Source organism: Balaenoptera acutorostrata, chromosome 10 (assembly GCF_949987535.1).
Source record: "Balaenoptera acutorostrata chromosome 10, mBalAcu1.1, whole genome shotgun sequence".
Lineage (NCBI taxonomy): Eukaryota > Metazoa > Chordata > Mammalia > Artiodactyla > Balaenopteridae > Balaenoptera > Balaenoptera acutorostrata.
Window position 1 is genome coordinate 13,589,517 of NC_080073.1, and position 23,648 is coordinate 13,613,164.

General features: G+C 37.9%; 1 protein-coding gene across 5 annotated transcripts in view; it reads right to left on the reverse strand.

The window, feature by feature from the left end:
- Positions 1–23,648, reverse strand: part of CNTN4 (contactin 4) — a 955,661-nt gene that overhangs the window by 295,145 nt on the left and 636,868 nt on the right. For all 5 annotated transcript variants that reach the window (XM_057555542.1, XM_057555540.1, XM_007192463.2 and 2 more), the window contains one exon: positions 21,537–21,712. In XM_057555542.1, coding sequence (XP_057411525.1) covers positions 21,537–21,712 — 176 coding nt within the window. The remainder of the gene's footprint in view (positions 1–21,536; positions 21,713–23,648) is intronic.

Here is a 23,648-nt window from a genome sequence, read left to right on the forward strand (position 1 = left end):
TGGTGGAAGAAAGAACGGCATGCCTTTTTCCAACGTGGACACCTAGACCCACAACTTCAGGGAATTATGAGGGTAATTTTAAGTACTGTATATACATTTTGCTTTCAGTGCTGACTTTGAAAACAAATTCCTGGAAGATGTGTGAGACTCTACCATGCTCTATTCCAGAACACTCCTGCTTCTAGACACTACTGGTGCAGGAGAAGCAGTATTTTTCAAGCACAATGGCTTCCCACTCTGAATTTTTAATAGAAAAGCAAACCAAAAGAAAAAGGAAAACACATGGTCTACACTGGCTGTGTATGCATGGCCCGTGTTTCCGGGAGTAATCTGTCGTGTCTGGTAGCAGAGTCCATTAGCCATGCCTCAGGTGGTAATAGAATCCCACTGAATGTTTTACCAACTAGTGAGTGCTGCTTTTAAACTCTTGCTATTCCCACTGCATCAGCTTTTCAAACAGCAGTTCTTAACCACGTGACACTTGAATTTTACATTCCTTTGCTGAGTCCGGTCTACTGATTATCTCTGGATCATTTCTATTCGTTCATGTTCCACCCTCTGTAAGGCCAGTGTAGTGACACGCGTAATAGCTGTGCAGAAAGAAGTGGAAAAAAGGAGATAATGGTCTGCAAAAATCAGCAGGTTTCAAGATTCCTTGTATTTTATGGAGCCAGACTGGTGAGGGATTCTACAACACACTTCCTCTCTTGGGAAGAAGGAAGATGGTCACCCTGGATAAAGGATGGGGATGTACCTGGGAACAAAATGCAGTAGTGCCTTATCCTAAAGGGTTGCAGAGTTCCAACAGCTGCCTCCAAAACTAAATGGAAAGAGAGGGAAGAGAGGCCACTCTTTCCTTCTTCAGTGACAGGATACAATTAATCTAACCTTGAAAACAAGACATAACACAGGTGCTGAGGTCCAAGAACTGAGCTCCAGGGAGCACTACAGAGGCTAGCATTGGCTCCTGGAGACAGTCTGCTGCTCTCGCTGGTATGTTCAGTCTGCTGGTTGGGACGCTGCCTCTGCTCATGTTTTCTAAGGGTTGACACTGCCAGCAAGAAGCATTTCACCTGCCACCCATTCTAACAGCTCAGGTTGTTCTTAAAAGCACTGGTTCATAGTCTTTTTTTTTTTTTTAACATCTTTATTGTAGTATAATTGCTTTACAATGGTGTGTTAGTTTCTGCCATATAACAGAGTGAATGAGCTATACATAGACATACATCCCCATATCTCCTCCCTCTTGCGGTTCATAGCCTTTTGTATTTAATGGGGCAAGATAATTTTTTTTTAAGAAGGGAGGTGTGTGAAACCAACATAGATGTTTCTAAGTATTGCTGCTAAAAACTACCACCACTCTTACTACCATCTTCCACCATCCTCAATTCATACAAGAAAGAATTTTTCAACATTAAAAATTAGAGGAAGGGTATAAAGTCAGGACCAAAAAAGGTTTTTTAAATTGTCTAAACTCTGCCTTTTTAAAACAATATAGTTTGGGGAACCTGCATTTGAAGGTATACCCCCGAATATCTTCTTCACAAAATAATGACAGACGTCAGACACCTCACAAGTAAAGATCCATTGATTTGGCTTAAGAAAGGAGCCCATTTTAGATCAGCTCGGTGCTTTGTGTCCACCTAGAGGGGTAGGCTAGGGAGAGTGGGAGGGAGACGCAAGAGGGAGGAGAAATGGGGATATATGTATATGTATAGCTGATTCACTTTGTTATACAGCAGAAACTAACACACCATTGTAAAGCAATTATACTCCAAAAAAGATGTTAAAAAAAAAAAAAAGAAAGGAGCCCACTTTAACTGAAAATAACAATGTGGTGTAGTGAAAAGACATCAGGACTTGAAGTCAGAAGTCTGAGTTTTGATTCCGAGATCTGACACTTAATTAGTGGCAGGGACTTGAGGAAGCTGCTTCTCATCTTGAGTTACTCATTCCACAGTTGTACAATGGGGACGATGATGATGATAAATCATCCCTCATGGGGCTTTTGTAATGACAAAAGTTAACAATAGATTTGAAAGTGCTTTCTAAACAGTAAAATAGTATAGACAATTTAGCTATTAATTATTTTTCCAAGGCATAACAGTGGTGGCTTAGATTATCAAGGAGAAAGTGAAGCAAGCCATTGACAGAAACGACCAAAACATATTCTGTGGAGAGAGTGACAGTTTCCTTGGCTTTACAGTCTTCAGTGCCAAGACAAAACAGGGAAAATCATCAGGATTATTTTGGAGGCAACTGGAGGACAAGCTCCTCCATATTTATTTCCTGAGCTCTCTACGGCTGGCTAAACGAGACTGTGCCAGCAAAGCAGTAAACACTGCACTGATTTTCTTTTATTTTTTTATAAACACAATTTCAGCTAAAAGACATTTCATAGTTAACAGATTGAATACTGAGCCAATTAGCCAGATCACCTACTTGCTAGTTGTAGCAACATTGATTTTGTTGAAATATTAATTATCTAAAACAAGATTTCCTGCTTAACCTTCAAAACAAGCTTAAAATGCACTATTTTACATCATTGCCAAGGTTAAGAGGAAGATGTTTATGATGTGATTATCATTTATATTCCTGGATTTACCATTCATTTTAGAGGCATCAAGGCCACCTGGTCAAATGAAGGATACATGTGTGATGCTTAATTTCCAGTAGGAAATGGCAATGACACTCAAGGTAATAAATAGGAAGACTCCACAGATGCAATACATTCGTTCATCTCTAAATGCCACTCTTTGCCCAAATTACCTACATTTCAGCAATTTAAAAACCTCAACTCATGTAACATTTATGCACAAATGTCTTCTAGCTTCAACATTTGGTTGGCAAACAGTAAATGACATCACACATCTACTGCTATGTAATGATATTTTAAGTTCTTCTTCCCTCTAACCAATTAAAGAAAAAAATACAAAAATACTAAGAGTGCAAGCTATTTAATTTAAGAGCTTTTACTGAGTGTCTGCTGCCTGTGGAGCAGTGTATTACATGCTGGGCTATCAGGATAGGGAAGCCACAGAGCTGCCACCAGTAAACTCATATTCAAGACTTCGCTCCTTATCATTATTAAGATGTTGGTCATAGAGCAAATCAGAGAAAGAAAGGGGATCAGAACCCAGTGTCTGGGACTCCTAGTTTGGTACTCTCAGGTAGGAGCATTCCTCCAATGGGCCTTGCATTTTCCACCATGAAGTATTCCATGGACTAATTATTATCTCTATTATCTGCCAACGGGACCACTAAACGAATATTTTAAAAAACAGTTCACTTACAAAAGGCAATAAACAGCACTCCTATAAACTTCATTTTTTTTTTTTTTTTAGAATACACTAACTAGGCCCTGATTAGCTGTGGCAAACAGTGGGTCTATTTTATAAACCAAGCACATGACAGCTGTTCATCAGGAGTGGTCATAACAGCCCTCTGATCAAAAAGTTACATGCACACCAATCACCTGACAACAAAGGAAATAAAGTCTTTGGGAGATCTCCTTTTTCCTCCTGCAGAACAACATCTCTTCCCGAAGCAAAGCACATGTATCTTTGTCTCTGAGTTTTTTTTGCATGTAAAGGGTTAAAATTTCAAGGTTGCCAGTCCTACTAGCGTCTCTTTGGGACCCCTGCTTCCATGTAGAGTAACTTACTAGTCTGCTTAACCAACAAAAATGTACTGAACAAAGCAAGGCACTGGTAAAGTTTCTAGTGGGGTTGATGAGCAATAGACAAACTGGTAGATACAATTATAGACTCTTATTAGGGAAAATGTAAAGAAAATCAACAGGATATTGAAAAGATAGGACTGAGGAAAGCCACTTTAGCCAGCATGGCAAAGGTAGTTGATATCAGAATTTTGCACCAAAAAAACAAAAATGACCCTTATTGTGACTTTGGACTTCAACTCTGATTTGGAAGAAGTGGTGACAAGAGATGCCTTCTACCATCTCATGGGGGGTTAGGAAGGGGAGCGGGAGTAAGATTTATTGCTACAGACAGGAGATAAAATTCTGGGAGGTTCTTACTTTCCATTGCCCAAATCCCTAATCTCATGAAATGTTTTCTCTTTTGCTGGTGGTTTGTCCTTTCCAGCACCCAGTATTGTTAGTTTCTCCATGTAGGGGTACAGTGCTGTTGTTGAAGAAATAGGCACTAAATATTTGTTTTGATCAGGTTTAAATTTAACACATGCTTGTTTACTTCTTGGCTAATGAAGGAGGAATTACTGAAGAAGGAATGGGGTATCTCCAGGTGGCACTTGCCTTATAAATCTATGGGATAACCTCTGAGGGTACCTGTTTACTAGAGACAAAGACAGACAGAAGGACAGAGGACCTTCTGCACAGCTATTCACAGATATAAAAACTCTGTGTAACATAACGACATTTAATGACATCTAATCATATTTAATTGACAATTAATAATTTAAAATTATTAAGTAAAATTAAAAACACAAATGAGACTATTAGAGCAGAACCTGATCAGCCGTCTAACGTCATGAAAACAAATAGCTTCGCTTTTCTACTCTACACCAGAAGCTTTGCAGATATTTCCTAACTCTTAAAAGAACCAAGTGAGGCAGGGAAACCAGAAAGAACGTCAGCAGCATCATGTGAGCTCTGCTCTCGAGCACTATCATGACTTCCTTAGCATCTTCAATCTTATTCTCTCATCTTTTGCAGAAATTTGGTGTCGAAAAATAAGACTAGTGATATTGAAATCCTGAACTGCACTCAGTGCGGTCTCTTACTGGCCAAAGAACAAAGCACGACTTCGCCTTTTCACCCACGGATGCAAGTGGAGGTTGGTTAACAATATGACATCCAGAAAAAAAAGAGTCTGGCTCTTTTATTAGTATCACACTCCAAACTCAGTTTTGAGTTTCTTGGCAAATTGTTTCCTCTGATGGAGATGCATTTTCACTGCAGTAGAAATAAAAGACAGACAGTATGGTGTAGTGATGAATCAGGCAAGTATTGAAGTCAAATAACCTGGAATCTGCTCCTGGCCTTTCAACTTCCTAGCTGAGTGGACTTTGGCAAGTCATTTAACTTTTTCATACCTCTGCTCTCTCCTTTGTAAAATGGGAATATCAAGAGTACCAGTGTCTAGAGTTGAGATAGGATTAAAAGAGAATTCAGGGCTTCCCTGGTGGTGCAGTGGTTGAGAATCTGCCTGCCAATGCAGGGGACACGGGTTCGAGCCCTGGTCTGGGAAGATCCCACATGCCACGGAGCAACTAGGCCCGTGAGCCACAATTACTGAGCCTGCGCGTCTGGAGCCTGTGCTCCGCAACAAGAGAGGCCGCGATAGTGAGAGGCCCACGCACCGCGATGAAGAGTGGCCCCCACTTGCCGCAACTAGAGAAAGCCCTCGCACAGAAACGAAGACCCAACACAGCCATAAATAAATAAATAAATAAATAAATAATTTTTAAAAAAAGAGAGAGTTCATATTTGACTGCCTGGCACATGCAAATCAGGTAAGAATTGTTAGCTCCTGTTGTTATTACAGGTGGTTGGTTGGGGATGTGTGAACTGATGATTGGACTTACAGAAAGCTCCCACTGTACTGAACATCATGTAGATTTCAAGGCACTGAGCATGTTTTACAGAAGCACATATATGAGAATTTTCCAGTAAACAGCCAGTAAACAGATATACTTCAAGGTCTTGAGTTAAAATGCAGAATAAATAAACAATCTTCACTCTGTTCACTCCCTACCACCATCTTCTACTCTGCTGTACTCACCACTTCCTGTTCTGTGTACTCCAGCCACACAGGTGGGTCTTCTTTGATTCCCCTAAATGTGCCACATTCTATTCTACCACAGTGCCTTTGCACATCCTGTATTTTCTGTCTGGAAAATGCTTCCTCTTGAGTCCTTACATATCCTTCAGATCTCAATTAGAGTCCCTTCCTCAGGGGAAATCACCATCTGTCTATGTTCACTTCATTTGTTCCAAATGTCAAAGTACCAAAACCATTTTTTTCCCATTTACCTCAGTGGATGATTACATACTTCTTGTGTAATTACTTGATGAACACCCCCTGCCCCCTGTTAGAATGTGAACTCTAAGAAGAGGGACTGGGTCCTGTTTTCTTTCCTAATGAATGCCATATACAGCCTATGTTTTCTCCTCTGCTGAAATGCCTTGCTCTTTTCTCTGTACCCCTCCATTCTGCCTCTCCTTGAACAACTATCTAACCAACTATCTTATAAACAAACACCACTTTCAGGCCATCGCTCCATTCCCTCTCCGCTGCTGCTTATTCTGTCCTTTGTTCCTTAGAAATCAAGACTTCAACCTTCCTAATACTCACCACCCTTGAGGTTACTTGTCCAATATCTGTCTTCCCTGCTGGAGGTAAGTTTCACATTTGTCTAGTTCATTGACGTGCTCCTGCTCATCTAACACAGCACTTACTACCTAGTTGGTATTCATTAAATATTTATGGAAAGAAAGAAAAACAAATACACAAAGGAAATCTCCACACTGAATATTGATAACTCAATTTTTTGCAACACATGTACTTGGATGATGTGGTGGTACTTCCCAAAGGTACTTCATTTTTCAAATATGCAGGAGGATTAACAATTTCCTGATAGTATAAATAATTACTTAGCAGAAATCTCAGGTTGTGATTACTGAGGTTGAATTATATGCAGGATCAATGGTTGTTTAGAGTATAATGAAGCTTAGTATCTTAGAGAGAGCAATTGCTAACTGTTTTTGAAACCTTGGAACATCTACCATGTTTAATGCTGAGTAAAATGTAAAAACATGAATACAGCTGGATTTGGAGGGTGTATACCGACCAGTGAGAGGACCAGACAAAACCACCCTAGTACCGGAGCATTTGCAGATGAAGTACCAGAGCACTTGTAGACAAAGGAGATAAGAAAACACAGCATTCATGTGTTAATGTACATTCTGTACATGAACAGGTGAAGGCATGTTGATAAACATACAAATGATATTTCCCTGGCATATTTCATTCTCACAACTCTAAAATACTATCATTATGCTTCTTCTGAGGACACTGGTGTTGAGAGGAGTGTGGAAACTTTCTCAAGGTGACAGAGCCTTTCGGTGGTAGATACAGAGAATGTCAGGTCCAAAGGCAACGTGGGGATTGAAAGGTATAAGCAAATTTAGGAGAAATCACCTATTATAAATTACTCTAGCGGAGATAAGAAAACTGACATTTCAAAATAAACGCTGGGTCAATAGTATTCTCTGTTCTGAGAAAACCCACTAAGGACCGTTTAAGGTGTGCAAATATACACCAATTACCTCCACACAGTTTTTGGAAGAGGTAGAAGTGGAGATGCACTGGCCGATGTTAAATGGTCTGATTGCTTATTCAGTAGTTATCCTAGGACTTCAATGCCTTAGAGAAAATTATTTCTCTGTGGATTTAGAGTTTGCCTGGCCTGTAAGATGGTGATTGCTCGTAAGAAATCGCAAGCATTCTTGTCTGAGAGGTTGAGGAAAACAGAACTAAGATTCTGAGGAGTAAGAAAAAAAATGAGTTCTTCCTCAAATTTGAGGAACCAGTAAATTGGGTTGTCAAGGCTCCAAATGTGATGTTATTTAAGATTACATAGCTCAGAATTTATCGATTTTAAATTTTATATAACACATCCAAAGGCAATATGCTTTGCTTATAGGAAAGTAAGATGGAGTCTATAGTTAATGTGATATATGCATCATATTTCTTTGATCTTATGATGCTATTGATGGATACTTCTTGATTTCAAAACTTGCTATAAAGCTACAGTAAACAACACAGTGTGGTACTGGATAAGAACAGACATATAGATCAATGGAGTAGAAATTAACTCTTATGCTTAGAGTCAATTGATTTTTGACAAGAGTGCATGACCATTCAATGGAAAAAGAATCATTTTTTCATTAACGGTTCTGGGACAAACGGATATCCACATGCAAAAGAATACATTTGAAAAAATTTAAAAAGAATGAAGTTGGACCCCAACTTCAACATATCCAAAAATTAACTCAAAATGGATCACAGGCCTAAACTCAAGAGCTAAAACTACAAAACTTTTTATTAGAAAACATAGGAGTAAATTTTTGTGACTCTGGATTAAGCAATGGTTTCTTAGATATGATATCAAAAGCACATGTAACATTGTATATATGTGCCACATCTTCTTTATCCATTCATCTGTCGATGGACACTTAGGCTGCTTCCATGTCCTGGCTATTGTAAATAGAGCTGCAATGAACACCGTGGTATATGACTCTTTTTTTTTTTATTTTAATTTTACTTATTTATTTATTTATTTATTTTTGGCTGTGTTGGGTCTTCGTTTCTGTGCGAGGGCTTTCTCTAGTTGTGGCGAACAGGGGCCACTCTTCATCGCGGTGCGTGGGCCTCTCATTATCGTGGCCTCTCTTGTTGCGGAGCACAGGCTCCAGACGCGCAGGCTCAGTAGTTGTGGCTCACGGGCCCAGTCGCTCCGCGGCATGTGGGATCCTCCCAGACCAGGGCTCGAACCCGTGTCCCCTGCATTGGCAGGCAGACCCCCAACCACTGTGCCACCAGGGAAGCCCCATGACTCTTTTTGAATTATGGTTTTCCCAGGGTATATGCCCAGTAGTGGGATTGCTAGGTCGTATGGTAGTTCTATTTTTAGTTTTTTGAGGACCGTCCATACTGTTCTCCATAGTGGCTGTATCAATTTACATTCCCAGCAACAGGGCAAGAGGGTTCCGTTTTCTCCACACCTTCTCCAGCATTTATTGTTTGTAGATTTTTTGATGATGGCCATTCTGACCGGTGTGATATGAATACCGTATACTAACACATATATATGGAATCTAAAAAAAAAAAAATGGTTCTGAAGAACCTAGGGACAGGACAGGAATATAAAGATGTGGACATAGAGAATGCACTTGTGGACACGGGGAGGGGGAAGGGTAAGCTGTGACGAAGTGAGAGAGTGGCATGGACATATATACACTACCAAATGTAAAATCGATAGCTAGTGGGAAGCAGCCACATAGCACAGGGAGATCAGCTTGGTGCTTTGTGTCCACCTAGAGGGGTGGGATAGGGAGGGTGGGAGGGAGATGCAAGAGGGAGGAGATATGGGGATGTATGTATATGTATAGCTGATTCACTCTGTTATACAGCAGAAACTAACACAACACTGTAAAGCAATTATACTCCAATAAAGACGTTAAAACAACAAAAAAAGCACGTGTAACAAAAGAAAAAACAGATAAATTGACTTCATCAAAATGAAAACTTTTGTAGTTGAAATGACATCATTAAGGAACTGAAAAGACAACATATAGAATTGGAGAAAGTATTTGCAAATCATGTATCTAATAAGGAACTTGTATCTAGTATATATAAAGTAATGTTACAGCAAAATAATGGAAAGCCAAATAACCCAATTAAGAAACAGGCATAAGATTTGAATATATATATCTCCAAAGACAATATCACCAATAGTCAGTAAACACATAAAAAGTTGTTCAATATCATTAGCCCTTAGAGAAATGCAAATTAAAACCAGAGTAAGATACCACTTCACACCCACTATGACAGCTAAAATAAAAAAGACAGGCAATAACAAGTGTTGGTAAGGATATGCAGAGATTGGGACCCTCATACACTGTTAGTAGATTATAAAACGACACAGCCAATTTAGAAAATAGTTTGGCAGTTGCTCAAAATGTTAACATAGAGTTACCATTTGACCTAGCAATTCCATTCCTAGGAAGATACCTGAAAGAAATAAAAACATGTGTCCACATTGAAAAACCTGTAAATCAATGTTTACAGCAGGATTACTCAGAACAGCCAAAAAGTGGAAACAACCCAAATGTCCAACAACTGATGAATGGACAAACAAAATGGTATTTTTCCATACAATGGCCTATTATTTGGTCATATAAAGAAATGAAGTTCTGTTACACACTACAACATAGATGAACCCTGCTAACATCATGCTAAGTGAAATAAGGCACAAAAGGCCACATACTGCATGACACCACTTATATGAAATGGCCAGAATGGGCGAATTCACAGAGACAGAAATTAGGTTAGTGGTTGTCCGGTGCTGGGCGGAATGAGGAATGACTGTTAATGCGTACAGGGATTCTTTTTAGAATGATGAAACTGCTCTGAAACTAGACAGCGGTGATGGTTATACAACTTTGTGAATAGGTTAAAAACTAACTAAATTGTACATCTTAAACTGTTGAATTATATAGTATGTGACATATCTTAATAAAACTGTTACTAAAAAAAGATGGTACTGGAAGTCAGAGGCAACACTTTAATGAATTTTGTTTTTAAAAGAGAAACACTAGGGCTTCCCTGGTAGCGCAGTGGTTGAGAGTCTGCCTGCCAATGCAGGGGACACGGGTTCGAGCCCTGGTCTGGGAGGATCCCACATGCCGCAGAGCGGCTGGGCCCGTGAGCCACAATTACTGAGCCTGCGCATCTGGAGCCTGTGCTCCACAACAGGAGAGGCCGCGATGGTGAGAGGCCCGCGCATCGCGATGAGGAGTGGCCCCCGCTTGCCGCAACTGGAGAAAGCCCTCACACAGAAACGAAGACCCAACACAGCCAAAAATAAATAAATAAATAAATAAAATTTAAAAAAAAAAAAAAAAAAAAAAAAGAGAAACACTAAAGAAAAAGTACTCAGTTCAGGGAAAAAGACTATTTTAGAGGAAACAGTACCTCATAGGGTAGTAAAGGCCAAGGCATTTCTGTTTCTCTTATATTTTTAACATGGGCTGATTCATATACTCATTCAGCTTAATTTATTCCACAAGGATTTATTCAGCACCTATTCATAAGTACCTGCCCTCTGGGTGGTAACGTTTGAATACAATAGGAGAAAGTAATCGCTGAACTTAAAATTAAGAAAATCCATTTGTTGACTCCCTCACATCCCCGAACCTCTATTAAATAAATCTGGGCTACTTAAAAGATAGTCTATACGGCATAATTAAACTAAACTTTATGAGGTCAAGCTAACAGACTGCTCACAGCACAAGACTGCATTGAATTTGGGGTGGGAGAGAAGTAAATGCTATGAAAAAAAAAGCAAACAAATTTGAAACGCTAAAGATATACAACAATGAAAATATTCTGCAGCAGATCAACACTGTAAATATCATTAGTGTGTACCGTAAATACACACATCAGGGATAGATTACTGACTGGCAGCACCATCCGTCAAGGGTTTAGCGGCTAGTACAGAATTTCATCTCTGGTTAAATGTCTAACAGAATAATTTAGCTCTTGGAAAAACACAGACACACTGACACATACTCACACACACATGAACTCACACACACACGCACACACACCTTATCATGATGTCCCTGAGTTTGAGATTTAACCTCTGAACCCTAAAGCATTTGTTCTCTCCAGGGACCACATATTACAGCCGTGTGAAGTAAAAACCAGCCAGCGTGGTGCATAAAATACACGTCCACTAGGAGCCAACTGGCTTGTTCCGATTAGAGGCTACTCAGTGAAAGGTGCTGATTGGGAAGACAGCAGAATCGGGCCCTCGATAGCACAGGGGCTTCTTTCTGCAGCCAGAAATGTCATAACATGAATCGTAACAATGCATGAGAGACCACAGTAGAACTGTTACAGACACAGGTTGGTCAGATACTCTAAATGTGATAATAGCTAGTTTCTAGGACTTTAGAGTGCCAGACAAAAAGGTCAAATTCAGGGAAAATGACCTAGAAAAAAGAAGTCCAGAGAGGGTCTCGGGGCCAAAAAACACTCAGAATCACTTCAAATCATTACACTATGGAGAAAGGGCCAATTTCACCTATTTTAGAGAAAGCCTATACCGGGCTATTCCAAGAGATGGGCAGAAACGTGCTGGCGAAAAGAAAAGCTTACTCTGAACTTCTGCAGAGTACTATCTTTTTCCAGTATTTCATCAAATCATACTACACAAAGATTAAAACCCCTTTTTATTTATTTTTTTATTTATTTTTATTTATTTATTTATTATTTATTTATTTATTTTTGGCTCTGTTGGGTCTTCGTTTCTGTGCGAGGGCTTTCTCCAGTTGCGGCAAGCGGGGGCAGCTCTTCATCGCGGTGCGCGGGCCTCTCACCATCGCGGCCTCTCTTGTTGCGGAGCACAGGCTCCAGACGCGCAGGCTCAGTAATTGTGGCTCACGGGCCTAGTCGCTCCGCGGCATGTGGGATCCTCCCAGACCAGGGCTCGAACCCGTGTCCCCTGCATTGGCAGGCAGACTCTCAACCACTGCGCCACCAGGGAAGCCCCTAAAACCCCTTTTATGCTCCCCAGAGGAAAATACAAAGCGTGACACAAAACTTGACCAGATTATTCCACATTTAATCAAGGCCGTCCCTCTCAATACTTTGCTTCCTAATACAGTTCAGTTACAAAAGTACCTGACCTCAGTCTCACTCCTAGGTGGTTTTATTTTTTCCTTGATAAAGGTGGTCAGGAAAGAAAAGAACTGTGCATATGTTGGTCTACTAGTTTCCTACCATGGCCATAAACAAGTTACCACAAATTTGGTGGCTTTAAACAAAAGAAACTGATTCTCTCGCATTCTGAAAGCTATTAGTCTGAAATCAAGGTGTCGGCAGGGCTGTGTTCACTGCGAAGGCTCTAGGGGAGAATCCTCCCTGGGCTCTTCCAGCTTACGATGGCCACTGGCAATCCTTGGTGCCCCTTGGCTTCTTCTCTCCCACCTCTGCCTCCATGGTCACAGTGCCTTCTCCTCTGTGTGTCTTCTCCTCTTTTGTCTCTTGAAAGGTCCTTGCCATGGAAGGCAGCTATGCTAACCACGATACCACCAACACCTGGGCAAGGACCTTGCCATGGGATTTAGGGTCCAAATGCTTAACTCTGGATGATCTCGAGATCTTTCATTTAATTACATCTCTAAAGACCCGTTTTTCCAATTTGTTCCACAACTGCGTTTTCACTCATCATTCATTGCCTCTTGGTATAATGCAATTTTCCAAAGCGTATTCCATTTTTGCCAACGAAGTCTTCCCATTGACAGGGTCTAGGTGGTTGTATCTTGTGGTAAATTATGATTCTAACCACTACAGGTGGTCAATTGGAGTCTGAATTTGAACCATAATCTCTCACATAAAAACTCTTGAAAAGAATGAGATACGATGAGTGTTCTCTAGGTCGATACCTTCTCCCATTCAAAAACTGCTCCCTCTTTCAACTAACTGGCGACACCTAACTGATGATAGACCAAAACTTCAAACTTACAGCGCAGTGATGGTCAGACTTGGTCCTCACTGTCTAAAAACTAAACTTGAAAAACAATCAAACAAAATTATTTTAATATTTAGTGACTGAATTATTCAAAACAATAAAACAAAAAGGGATGACATTTTAGTAACATTACTTTAAAAAAAAAGATATGAAGTGTTAATTGTTTTTAACTTGGTGATTTCTTTTAAAGCCCTGACTCATCAAGCCTGTATGAATACCTATCTGGTCCTGGTTGCCAATTTTAATGTGTACTGTATTCTTAGAATGCTCCTGAATTTTAAAAAATTCTCTATACTTCATTGATTTAGTCATGAACTACTCTGTCAGACCCCAAACTGGACTGTGGCATGACTGAAGGAAATATATCTAATAAATGAATAGCTACAACTAACTAGCATCTGTACATTAACAGGTTTTGTGGAAGAGACAGAAAAAAAAATACAAGTGAGAATAATGCTGTGTACTTGTGAATTTCAATTCTTTGTACCACATCTCACAACCGCCCACATCACTAAGAACCAACAGCACACCTATGTGCTAACTAGTTCTGCATTATGAAATTTTCAACAGACACCAATTGTCACCAGCATTCTTTTTAGTACTATGGTAAGTGGCAGACAATACCTACTAAAAACATTATTTCAGAAACTCAGCAAGTTTTGGTTTGAATTCTTCTAACTATTCAAATGAGAAAATTTTAATTCTTTTATGGAGGATCAAAGCCCTCCATTGATAAATGTTAGCAGCTTTGCAATTCAAATACTTCTTAGTTGATCACGTTTTAATTGATCTAAATATCCACAAATTATTTATCCAAACAGTCATCCATCAACATTTTATTGCTCAGAAACATAAGTCTGCCTATTTAAGCAGCCTTCCTAATTAAAGATCAGTCAAGTCAGTCCTGAGTTTGGCCATCTATCAAACTCCCAGTTATTGCTCTGATTGTATATTTTATTCTTTGGCTATGAAAGACAAACTAACTAAACATTAAAAGCAATGCAATTTGAAATTTACTGTGAATAACTGCAATGATCAAGACTCAAAAACCAGGTTGCCAAAAGCCCCAGTTGGAGTACAGTAAAACATCCTAAATTTAATATATTAATCTTTATTACCATCATTACCACGATTGTCAGAGGGTACCTAAGTTAAGGAGAACTCAGACAAGGCTTACTTTAGTACCCATAAGAAAGATCTTTTTCAACGATGTTATCTGATCAGCTACTGTTCATCAATGTGATATTTTCACCATAAAAATTGTTGACTGCACATAACTGATAAACCAAAATTAATCTCAAAATGGATTGGTTTATTGAGTTCTTTATATATATATATATATATATATATATAGAGAGAGAGAGAGAGAGAGAGAGAGAGAGAGAGAGAGAGGTCATAGAAGGCCAATATGGGGTGGTTTTTGCACCTAAGGCTCCCTTTCATTTATCATCTTCATCCTTCTTCTTTTTTCTTCCTTTTCCTCTTCCTCTTCTATTCCCTTCCTCTTAATACAAGCTCAGGAGGTAAATATGCAGGGTTTGAATAGAGTGTACGGATCTAGTTTCTTTTCCCACCTCATGCGAGGTACCAACAGAGATCAGCATATCCATCGCTTCCTTCAAAAGAACACCACCTTGCCCACAGCCAAGACCATGCCAGTTTCCCTCCAGCAGGCAGGAGACTTGATTTTGTTAAGTGATTTAATTTTACCGTAAGCAATTTGGAGGTACTTATGTATGAATTATAGTTATCCCCAGCAGGAGATGAGTAGTATTAAGTCTTCTGTTTTGAAGATCTGAACTGTTATAAAACAGCTGAACTTCTTCCAGGAAGAAGGCCCCAAACAATGTTTATGAAGCAATCAGTTTGACAGGCTAAAATCTGGAGTTATTGGATTAGTCTCTTGGAAGCTCTTCTTAACAATCTACATTTAAAGTACATCTTTTTCACATGTGGGGGAGGAATAATACAGGAGTAAAAAAACTTATAATAACATGTCATTTACTGCTTGGGGATATAAAGTTTGCCAACTCAAAGTTATTTATCATAAAATATCAATATTCAGAATGTTTTACAACCTACTAGCAATAAACTGGAAATCTGCATATTAACTTTTAGAGCAGAAATATTGTTATTAATTATTCTCATTATGGAACCTGAAACCAATTATATTAAAATTCGAGCCACAAATGTATGCATAATTGTGGTATACAACATTATGGTTTTAGATATTAACAGCAAATCAACATTATGACAGCATCAGGAAGCCTACAACTAAAAAATTAAAAACAAACTAATGATGGATGTACTATATGAAAGGTTGTAAACACATTGAAAAATCCAAGTTTGTGTCTACAAAAGAAACATTTTATTAATCACCCAAATCTATAGTTCGAATATGAATTCCATGAGGAAAGTGTAGTTTTAGCTGTCATGAGGGAACTATGCATGTCAAATGCCATGTAATGAGCATGTGCTCAAAAGTCAGGTAGCCAGATTCCTATGCTGGGTCCTCTCCCTTCCACTGCACCCTTCGTGAAAATTATCTCATTTCACTAATCTGCAGATTCTTTACCTATGAAGAAAAATAATGCCTATACTTTCTTGGGTTATGTTGAGAACTAAATGGGATAATGCTTCCAAAGTGCTTAGCCTAATCTCCGACCTAGAGCAATCAAAACATAATAAAAATTATAACAATAGCTAATATTTATTAACCCCTAATGTGTGCCAGACAATAATCTAGGAATTTTAGGCAATATTAATTTATGTGATCTTCACAATAAAGGAGGTAGAGTTATTAACCCTATTTTATGGATAAAGAAACTGAGGCAGAGAGAAGGACCTTGTCCCAGGTCACAGGGTTACAGGATAAATTGAATTTCAACCCAGGGAATCTAACTCCAGGGCTTGTGCTCTTACCCCCTAAACCTAAGTGTTTACTAAAGGTTAGTTATTATTCTTATTTTAAAAAGACAGGAAAAGGAGGGGAAAAGTGGGGAAGAGAAGAAAAGACAGAAGGAAAATACAGAAGCAGCTTTTTCATCATTTTCTCATGCTAGGAATTATTCTGGGCTTTTGCATATGCTTTATAATTTAATCTTCATAACACCCTAAGGGAGAAGTATGGTTATCTCTAGGGCTCTGATGAGATATCTCAGTTCTAGCAACATTATAAGACACATAAAGTGGAATGGAGCAACGGACAACATTCTATTCTATCTAAACTTAGGCAATATAGTATCTCAGTTTCTCAAGCCCACATTCACAAATTTTTAAAATAGTGACTTGGGTATTTTATATGCGTGTAAGTGTAGATTACAACTTACTTAAAAAAATCCACATCTATATGTCAGTGAACAAAATTGCCCTGTTGCCTAATTGTGTAAGGTGATTCTCAAGCAGATTTGGATTGGGATGCTTGGCTGGGAAGTGGGTAGGTAGTGTGACAGAGCTGTAGCACTTCATTCTGTGTAGACACAGCCTCTGAAAAAATCCCCACCATGAAGCAGTGAAAGTAATGAACTGAAATTCCTTCTACTCCTGGCCTTATCTTCTGATTCTGGTACCTACGTAAGAGTTAAAGAACATTCAACTTGCTTTACCCCTTGTGAGAAGGGGAGGTTAAAGGAAAGCTATTCCTAAACACTTCATTGAAGCTATATATACTCTCACGCCAGGTTTTCAGGATACAAGTAAACTTTGATGGCATATTTTAACATATGATGCCCCAACACATACCCTTATGTGGAAGTAGGATGTCAATCGTCTTCTACACAAACTCAAGGTGGAAATACTTGCATCTACCTCCGAAGCACTCCCAAAGGACTGCCAGAAAGTCCTTAAATGCAGTGGTTCAACTCATACCCCAAACATGGCCTGATGACTTTAACATCCAATCCTTATAACTTATTCATTTATTCAACAACTATTATTGCAAGTTTACTAAATGCCAGGCACTGGGTAGACCCTGGTACATTAATCTATCAAGTTTGCTAGTCCAAGGTGAAACAGTAGGACTAGATGGTAGAAGGGGCATTGGTAGTCTACTCTTAGCAACAGGCTAAGTGACAGAAAGAGAAGTGATTGACCCTGGCTTAATATTGCAAGGGGACTGAAAACACAATGTGCTCCAAATTACATTACAATACTCTACGCTCATGAAAGTGTCCACACCTCATCAAGAGTGACCTCAATTATGCTATGCCTGTTTAATCAAGGAAAGTTTTCTGTCCTAAGAAAAGCGGGGTTTCTTAGAGGCATCAGCTCCATTAATTAGATTTTTTGCTTATGTGAATTAATTCATTTTTAAAATGCTAAATACAAGAGATTATCAAATTCTGTCTACAAAAGCAGTACGAAAATATTTTTAAAATAAATCGTAAATGATGTCTACCTTATAAAATTGTCCTGTGGATAAAATTACAGAAGGTATGTAAATGAGATTTGAAGGTGTAACATGTTAGATAAAGATGAAGGGATTTTTTTTTCTTAGAAATCAAAGTGACTCTAACGTAGACACAAATCAAGGTACCCTGGATTAGGAGCTGAAGCTGCCATTCCTTGGTTCTCACTTATTAATTATGTAAATAACAAGTAATTCAATTACTTCAATCTTCAATTTAATTTTTTTTTTAAAGGTACAGGCCAGGAAACCTTTAAGGTCCGTTTCAGCCATAAAATCATATGATTAAAAATGAAGAAATATTCTTACTTGCGTATTATAGTGCAGTAAGTACGGTGAAAAGGCAACATTTTTTTCCCTCAATGATTATGAAAATGCTTGGGAGAAAGCAATTACTCGGTAACATTTAAAAGATGTCATTTTCATGCTCCACCTTACATCACTGAAGAAAAATATTTTATTCTAACCAATTAAAAATGATTTTTGAATAGAGGCAATGTCTTTTTTTTTTTTTAATTTAAAAAGGATAGAAAAGAAAGGTCTAGAAACTATATGTTAACGATCAAAATGCTAGACTCCGGAAAATGACTAGAATAGAAAGGGTGCGGGTTTACCAAAAAAAATACATCCTCCTCCAAAATAACTTTATACATATATTTTCTTTGTTGTGTCACTGAATAGGCAATTAATAAAGGAATTTGTTTATTCCTACATATAAATTATTCTAGACTCTGGAGATATAAGGATGGACGATAGTCTCACCTCTCTTAGGACTTAGATTCTATCATAGAAGTCAAATAATGAGAAAAAAAGAAATACACAAAGTCATTCCAGATCACAGTGAGTCCTAATGTTTGAAAACGATGTTGTTATGTAGAAAAGTAGAGGGCAACAGAAAGGTAGGCAGAAGACAGGAGAAGAAATGGAAGGAATTGCTTCTTAGGTTAGACATGGTGATATGGAAACTTTCTCTTAGGAGGTCACACCTAAATTGAGAACTAAAGATCATAGGAAGTGAGCATGTGAAAGATCAGGAGAAAAGCAAATAAGGCAGAGGGAGTGAAAGTATCAAGGACTGGCGCAAAAGATAGCTTGTAATTTTTGAGAAATGAAAACAAGACCATGGTAGTGAATCTGAGATTTAGTCTAAGTGCAGTAGAAGGCGTAAAGCGGGGAAGTGGAATGATCTCATTTACATGTTTAAAAGATTACTCTGGATGTTTTATGATAAATGGTTAAGGAAGATCTAGACAAGATTCACAGAGACCAGGTACAAGCGGATGTTGTAGAAATTGTACATCTTGATTTCAGCAAGGCATTTGGCAAAGATTCTCATTACTCTAAGAACAAGTAGGAGAAAATGGGATTCAAGTATAGTATGTATGGGTAAATTTGTAGCTAATTGAACATGAGTAGGTGAAGGATATTGATTTATAAATTTAATCTCATTTTATTGGACATTCTCTACTGGCAGGCTGCCCTGTCCCGGTCAACATTTTGTATCAATTATTTGAATGGACACACGCTTATCACATTTTCTGCTGACACTGAAGTAAAAGGATAATCAATATGTCAGATTTAAAAAAAAGATTTAAAACAATTTCAACTGTGATGGAACAAAGGGTCACAACTCAGAAGGTGAATTTAATAGGAGTAAATACAAAATTCTGGATTTAGGTAATAAAATAACACAATTGGGTAGTTCTGGATTAATAGCCATTCATAAAAAATCAATCCTCTAATTTTATATGAAAAAAGTTGAAATATGAGACTTGGGGTTTAAAAAAAAGTGAATATCAATGTCAGCCCCATTCATCAAAAGAGAAGCTCACATCATGGGATACTACTGTTCCCACTGTCCTCTGCAAGGTCAAGGCACAGGCATAGAGTTGGGTACATTTCTATAGGGTCACAGTTTAATAGATAATTGAATAAAACTGTCTTGTGAAGAAGATGGTTGTGGATTGAGTACCTGGAGAAGAAAAGAATTATGGGACAAGGGACATGAACATATTTTCACGTGTCTGAACCTAACCAGATCATAGAGTAAGCACTGGGAGTGAAGGTGATAGAGATTTAGATACTTAGCTCAATTTTAAGGAAGCGATATTGTGCTTGTTTTTGTGTTTTTGAACAACTACAGCAATCACGGGTCAGGATGCTTTGTGATGAAAAGGTGAGCTCTCTACCTTCAGAATTTTTCAAGCTGAATGCTTATCAGCTGACGATTCTGAGGGTGGCAGGATGTTAGGCACAAGAAGTGGGATAAGCAGGGTGGATTCCAAACTCAGGCACCTCAACCACAAAACGAGTGGTAGAGCTTTTACTTTGGCTAAACTATTGTATTCAAATGGCTATCCCTGCATATGAGATTCTATCTTTCCAATATTTTTAGTAGTAGAAATGCCTGGACTTCTACAAAAGGAGAGCCTTAAGAGTTAGTAATTTGTTTTTTAAATGTCATAAATTAGAAAAGCAAAAGGTTGTTAATGCTATGTTAATCTCTTTTCTGTTGCTGTTATTGTTACTGTTTTTAAAAAAATTTCCTATGCTGTGAAATCCAAAAATCGATGAAGTACAAGAGTAATTGAATACAGAGATTTCCCTACTCTGAGAGTCTATGATTATTTTCTAAAATGAATCCAACAAAATCTATTTGTTAAAAATATAGATACCACATTTGTGTTAAACCAAAAGAAATAAACACTTTGGTTCTGTAGCACTCAATCAGACATATCCTCCTATTTTTCTCTCACCTTAGATTATTTGGAAGACTACTGCAGAAGACATTCACAAAGAAAATAAGCCTGGTATCCCATATATACCTAATACTTAGAAAATTCATTTCTCAACTAATAAAAATGCCACCAAACAGCAATAAGAAATTAAGTACTGAATATTAGGTATATTTGATATTGAGTTTCTGGAGAGGATTTTGTTAATGAGAATATCCTGCAGTGTTACTGCCAACAGACTTTGTAATTAGGAAAGCTTTGACATTCATGCACTGCTGTATGAGTTGGGATTTTACACAAGGAAATATATAATCATAGGCAAATACATAAACCCTTAAAAATCCAGCTGAACGTCAATCCTCCAAGGTGTCTATACTCAAATGTGTACTCACTGCTCTTGCCCGTGGATTTTATTTTCAACTTGCTATTTCTAAATTCCACTATCTTTCACATGCTCATGAACTTTCATTAGCTGGTAGTCTTAAGAGATAGCAATTTGTTTTTTAAATGTTCTAAACCAGAAATATAAAAGGTAAAGCTTTGATTGCCTCTACTTTTTGTTTTCTGTAGTTGCTTTTAAAATTTTCCTTTTCCTTCAAATAAGAAAAAGTATTAGAGAATTATAGGATTAAGAGACTACCAAGCTTTTTTCTTTTCCAACTGTGAGCTTTATGGCTAAATCGCTTGTCACATTGACTATTAACTTACTGGCAATTCAACTGCTTGCTTATACACACTCGTTTTAAAATGTGTGTGGGTGTATGTGCGTGTAATTTGTTGTACATGTAAACTTATATGTATGTAAATTTGAGTGTATGTGAATTTATGTGTATAGAGCATCATATAACCAAATTATCATACAGTCAAACTATCTCAACCCTTATAAAAGCAGAAGAATACATCTTCCCATTCAGATTTACAGTTTACCCTACAATGAAAGATATTTTGCAAATATGAAAAAACGGTAAAGAAGATCAACATGACAAATTAAAATCTGTTTGGTTTTTTAAGATAAACTGTTTTAAAGGTTGATTGGTACAAGGCACAAAAACTCAAAGTCACATTTGGAGCAGGATATAATTGCTACTTACAAGCAAACTGAAGCTTTGCTTCTCTGCTAACAATTGTTCCAAACGAGTTTGTTGCTCTGCACTGGTACGTTCCAGCATCTTGGGTTTTATTGGGGTTATTGATCAACAAGCTGCCTTCAACAACACTGTAGCGGAAATCCATACCAATGTCAACATCTGTTCCATTTAACTTCCACCTATAGTATAAAAATGCCAGTAGATAAAGCCTTGTAATATTAATCAATACTTCTGAGTTGTCTAAAATATATAAAAACTATGAATTGCATGAAATATTACCTGTGACTGTTTTTTAACCATGGTAAAAACAAAAAATTAGAAAAGCTCTACCCAGCAATGGTGTCAACATAGATGCATAGACGTGCTTTAAAAGAGCACGTCCTTTTGAAGTAAACGAGATATTAAAATTTTAACACCTGTTTTTGTGACTACTTACAAGGCTACAGACACTTCCCTTTTTTTTTTTTTTTTTTTTTTGGAAAATTCCCATAGCATCTTGTACAGCTTTCTTCAAATAGCACTCCTCAGTAAAAGTCCTTTTTCTGGTTTGCCGTCATTCTTTAAATGGGTTTATACAGATGACAGAATATACCATTTTCCGGTAGATTGCTGAGTATTTGATGAAATTGCAGAGTTGCTTTGATTTGGTCCTTAATATGACTGAAATGGTTGACTACAAAGCAGAGGAATTCTATTGATCTAGAGTTGTCTTAGGAACCAAACTAGCCTTCACCAGGGATCACTTTGAAGATCTCCTTAGCTACTGGCACTCAAACATCAATCAACCAGCCCAATAAACTGTAGATCAGGCCATTAGGTAACAGACACAAAGAGGGTTTTCTTGCTTTTCTGTTTGTTTACTTGGATCATCTGTGTATCTGAGTATAGGGCCTGGCCCAATAAATTAGTTTTAGTGGGACTCACACATTTAAACAGCAAAGCTTTGGTAACAAGATCTCCTTTTTTTTTTTTTTAAACAGCCAATAACATTCCAGAGAGACCTTATCTTAACCAAACTGCCTTTCAGTAAGTTGTTTTAATACGTACAAACTTTTGAACTAATACAAAACAATCATTATCTTTTTTTCTCTTCCTTCCCCACAATCCTACATAAAACATCAGGTAATGAATATAGCATAGTCGGAGTATCTGAATTATCAACCGTCTCCTAGTAGCGTCACACTGGGAGGCCAAAAATAAGGCAACACTAGACCATAAAGGAAATTGATCGGAAGCAATAACAGGAGTAAAGAATGAGAAACAGTGATCTTATTTCCTTCAAACGGTAAAAAAACACTATTTAAATGTGTGTGTGTACATACATACTCATTGTGTGTCCTCTTATAACATTCTGGGGCGCTAGGGCTGGTATGCATAATGTAAAAGGATTTAAATGAAAAAAATGAAGGCCAGTTAGTTTCAAGATTTTGGATACTGGGTATCATCAAAACCATGTTTAAAGAATGAGTGCTTTCTTTCCACCAAGACGTCTCTCACACTTCAAAGTCAACCTTAAACTACACCTCTTCTAATGAAGTCTTCCTCAATATTCCTAGTCAAGATAAATCAAAGCTTCCCCCAAGCTCCTACAGAATTCTCCTTACTTGTTTAGGTGGGAATTCTGCCTTCACCATAGATAATTTGCCTATATCACTTTCGTAGTCTCCCTTTAGTAACCTAGAACTTGACACTCAGTGTGCTCAATAAAGGCTTGTGGTATTAGACTAAATATCTTACTTCTTGGCTGGATATTTTAGCTTTGAGCATACACAATTTAAGAAGCATCCTAGCCCACCACAGCACAGCAGTGTACGTTTGTTCACGTCTATGTCTTTGAAAGGTGAAAATATGGAAACATGAGGGGAGGGAAAGGTGGGCCAGATCAGGAAATGGGACATAGTTCTTTATGTGTTTTTTTATAAGAAGATGGGTATTAGAAACTGACATTGTTCTTAAGCTTGACAGTAATTCTCTCTGTGTTCTGACACAGACAAGAAAGTAATAAGCAATAAAAAGAGAACGATTGGGTTACATCCTAGCAGGTCTATATGCTCATGAATCTCCAGGGCTGACTGCTTGCCCTAGACATTTTTTTGAGTCAGCTGGTCACATCTC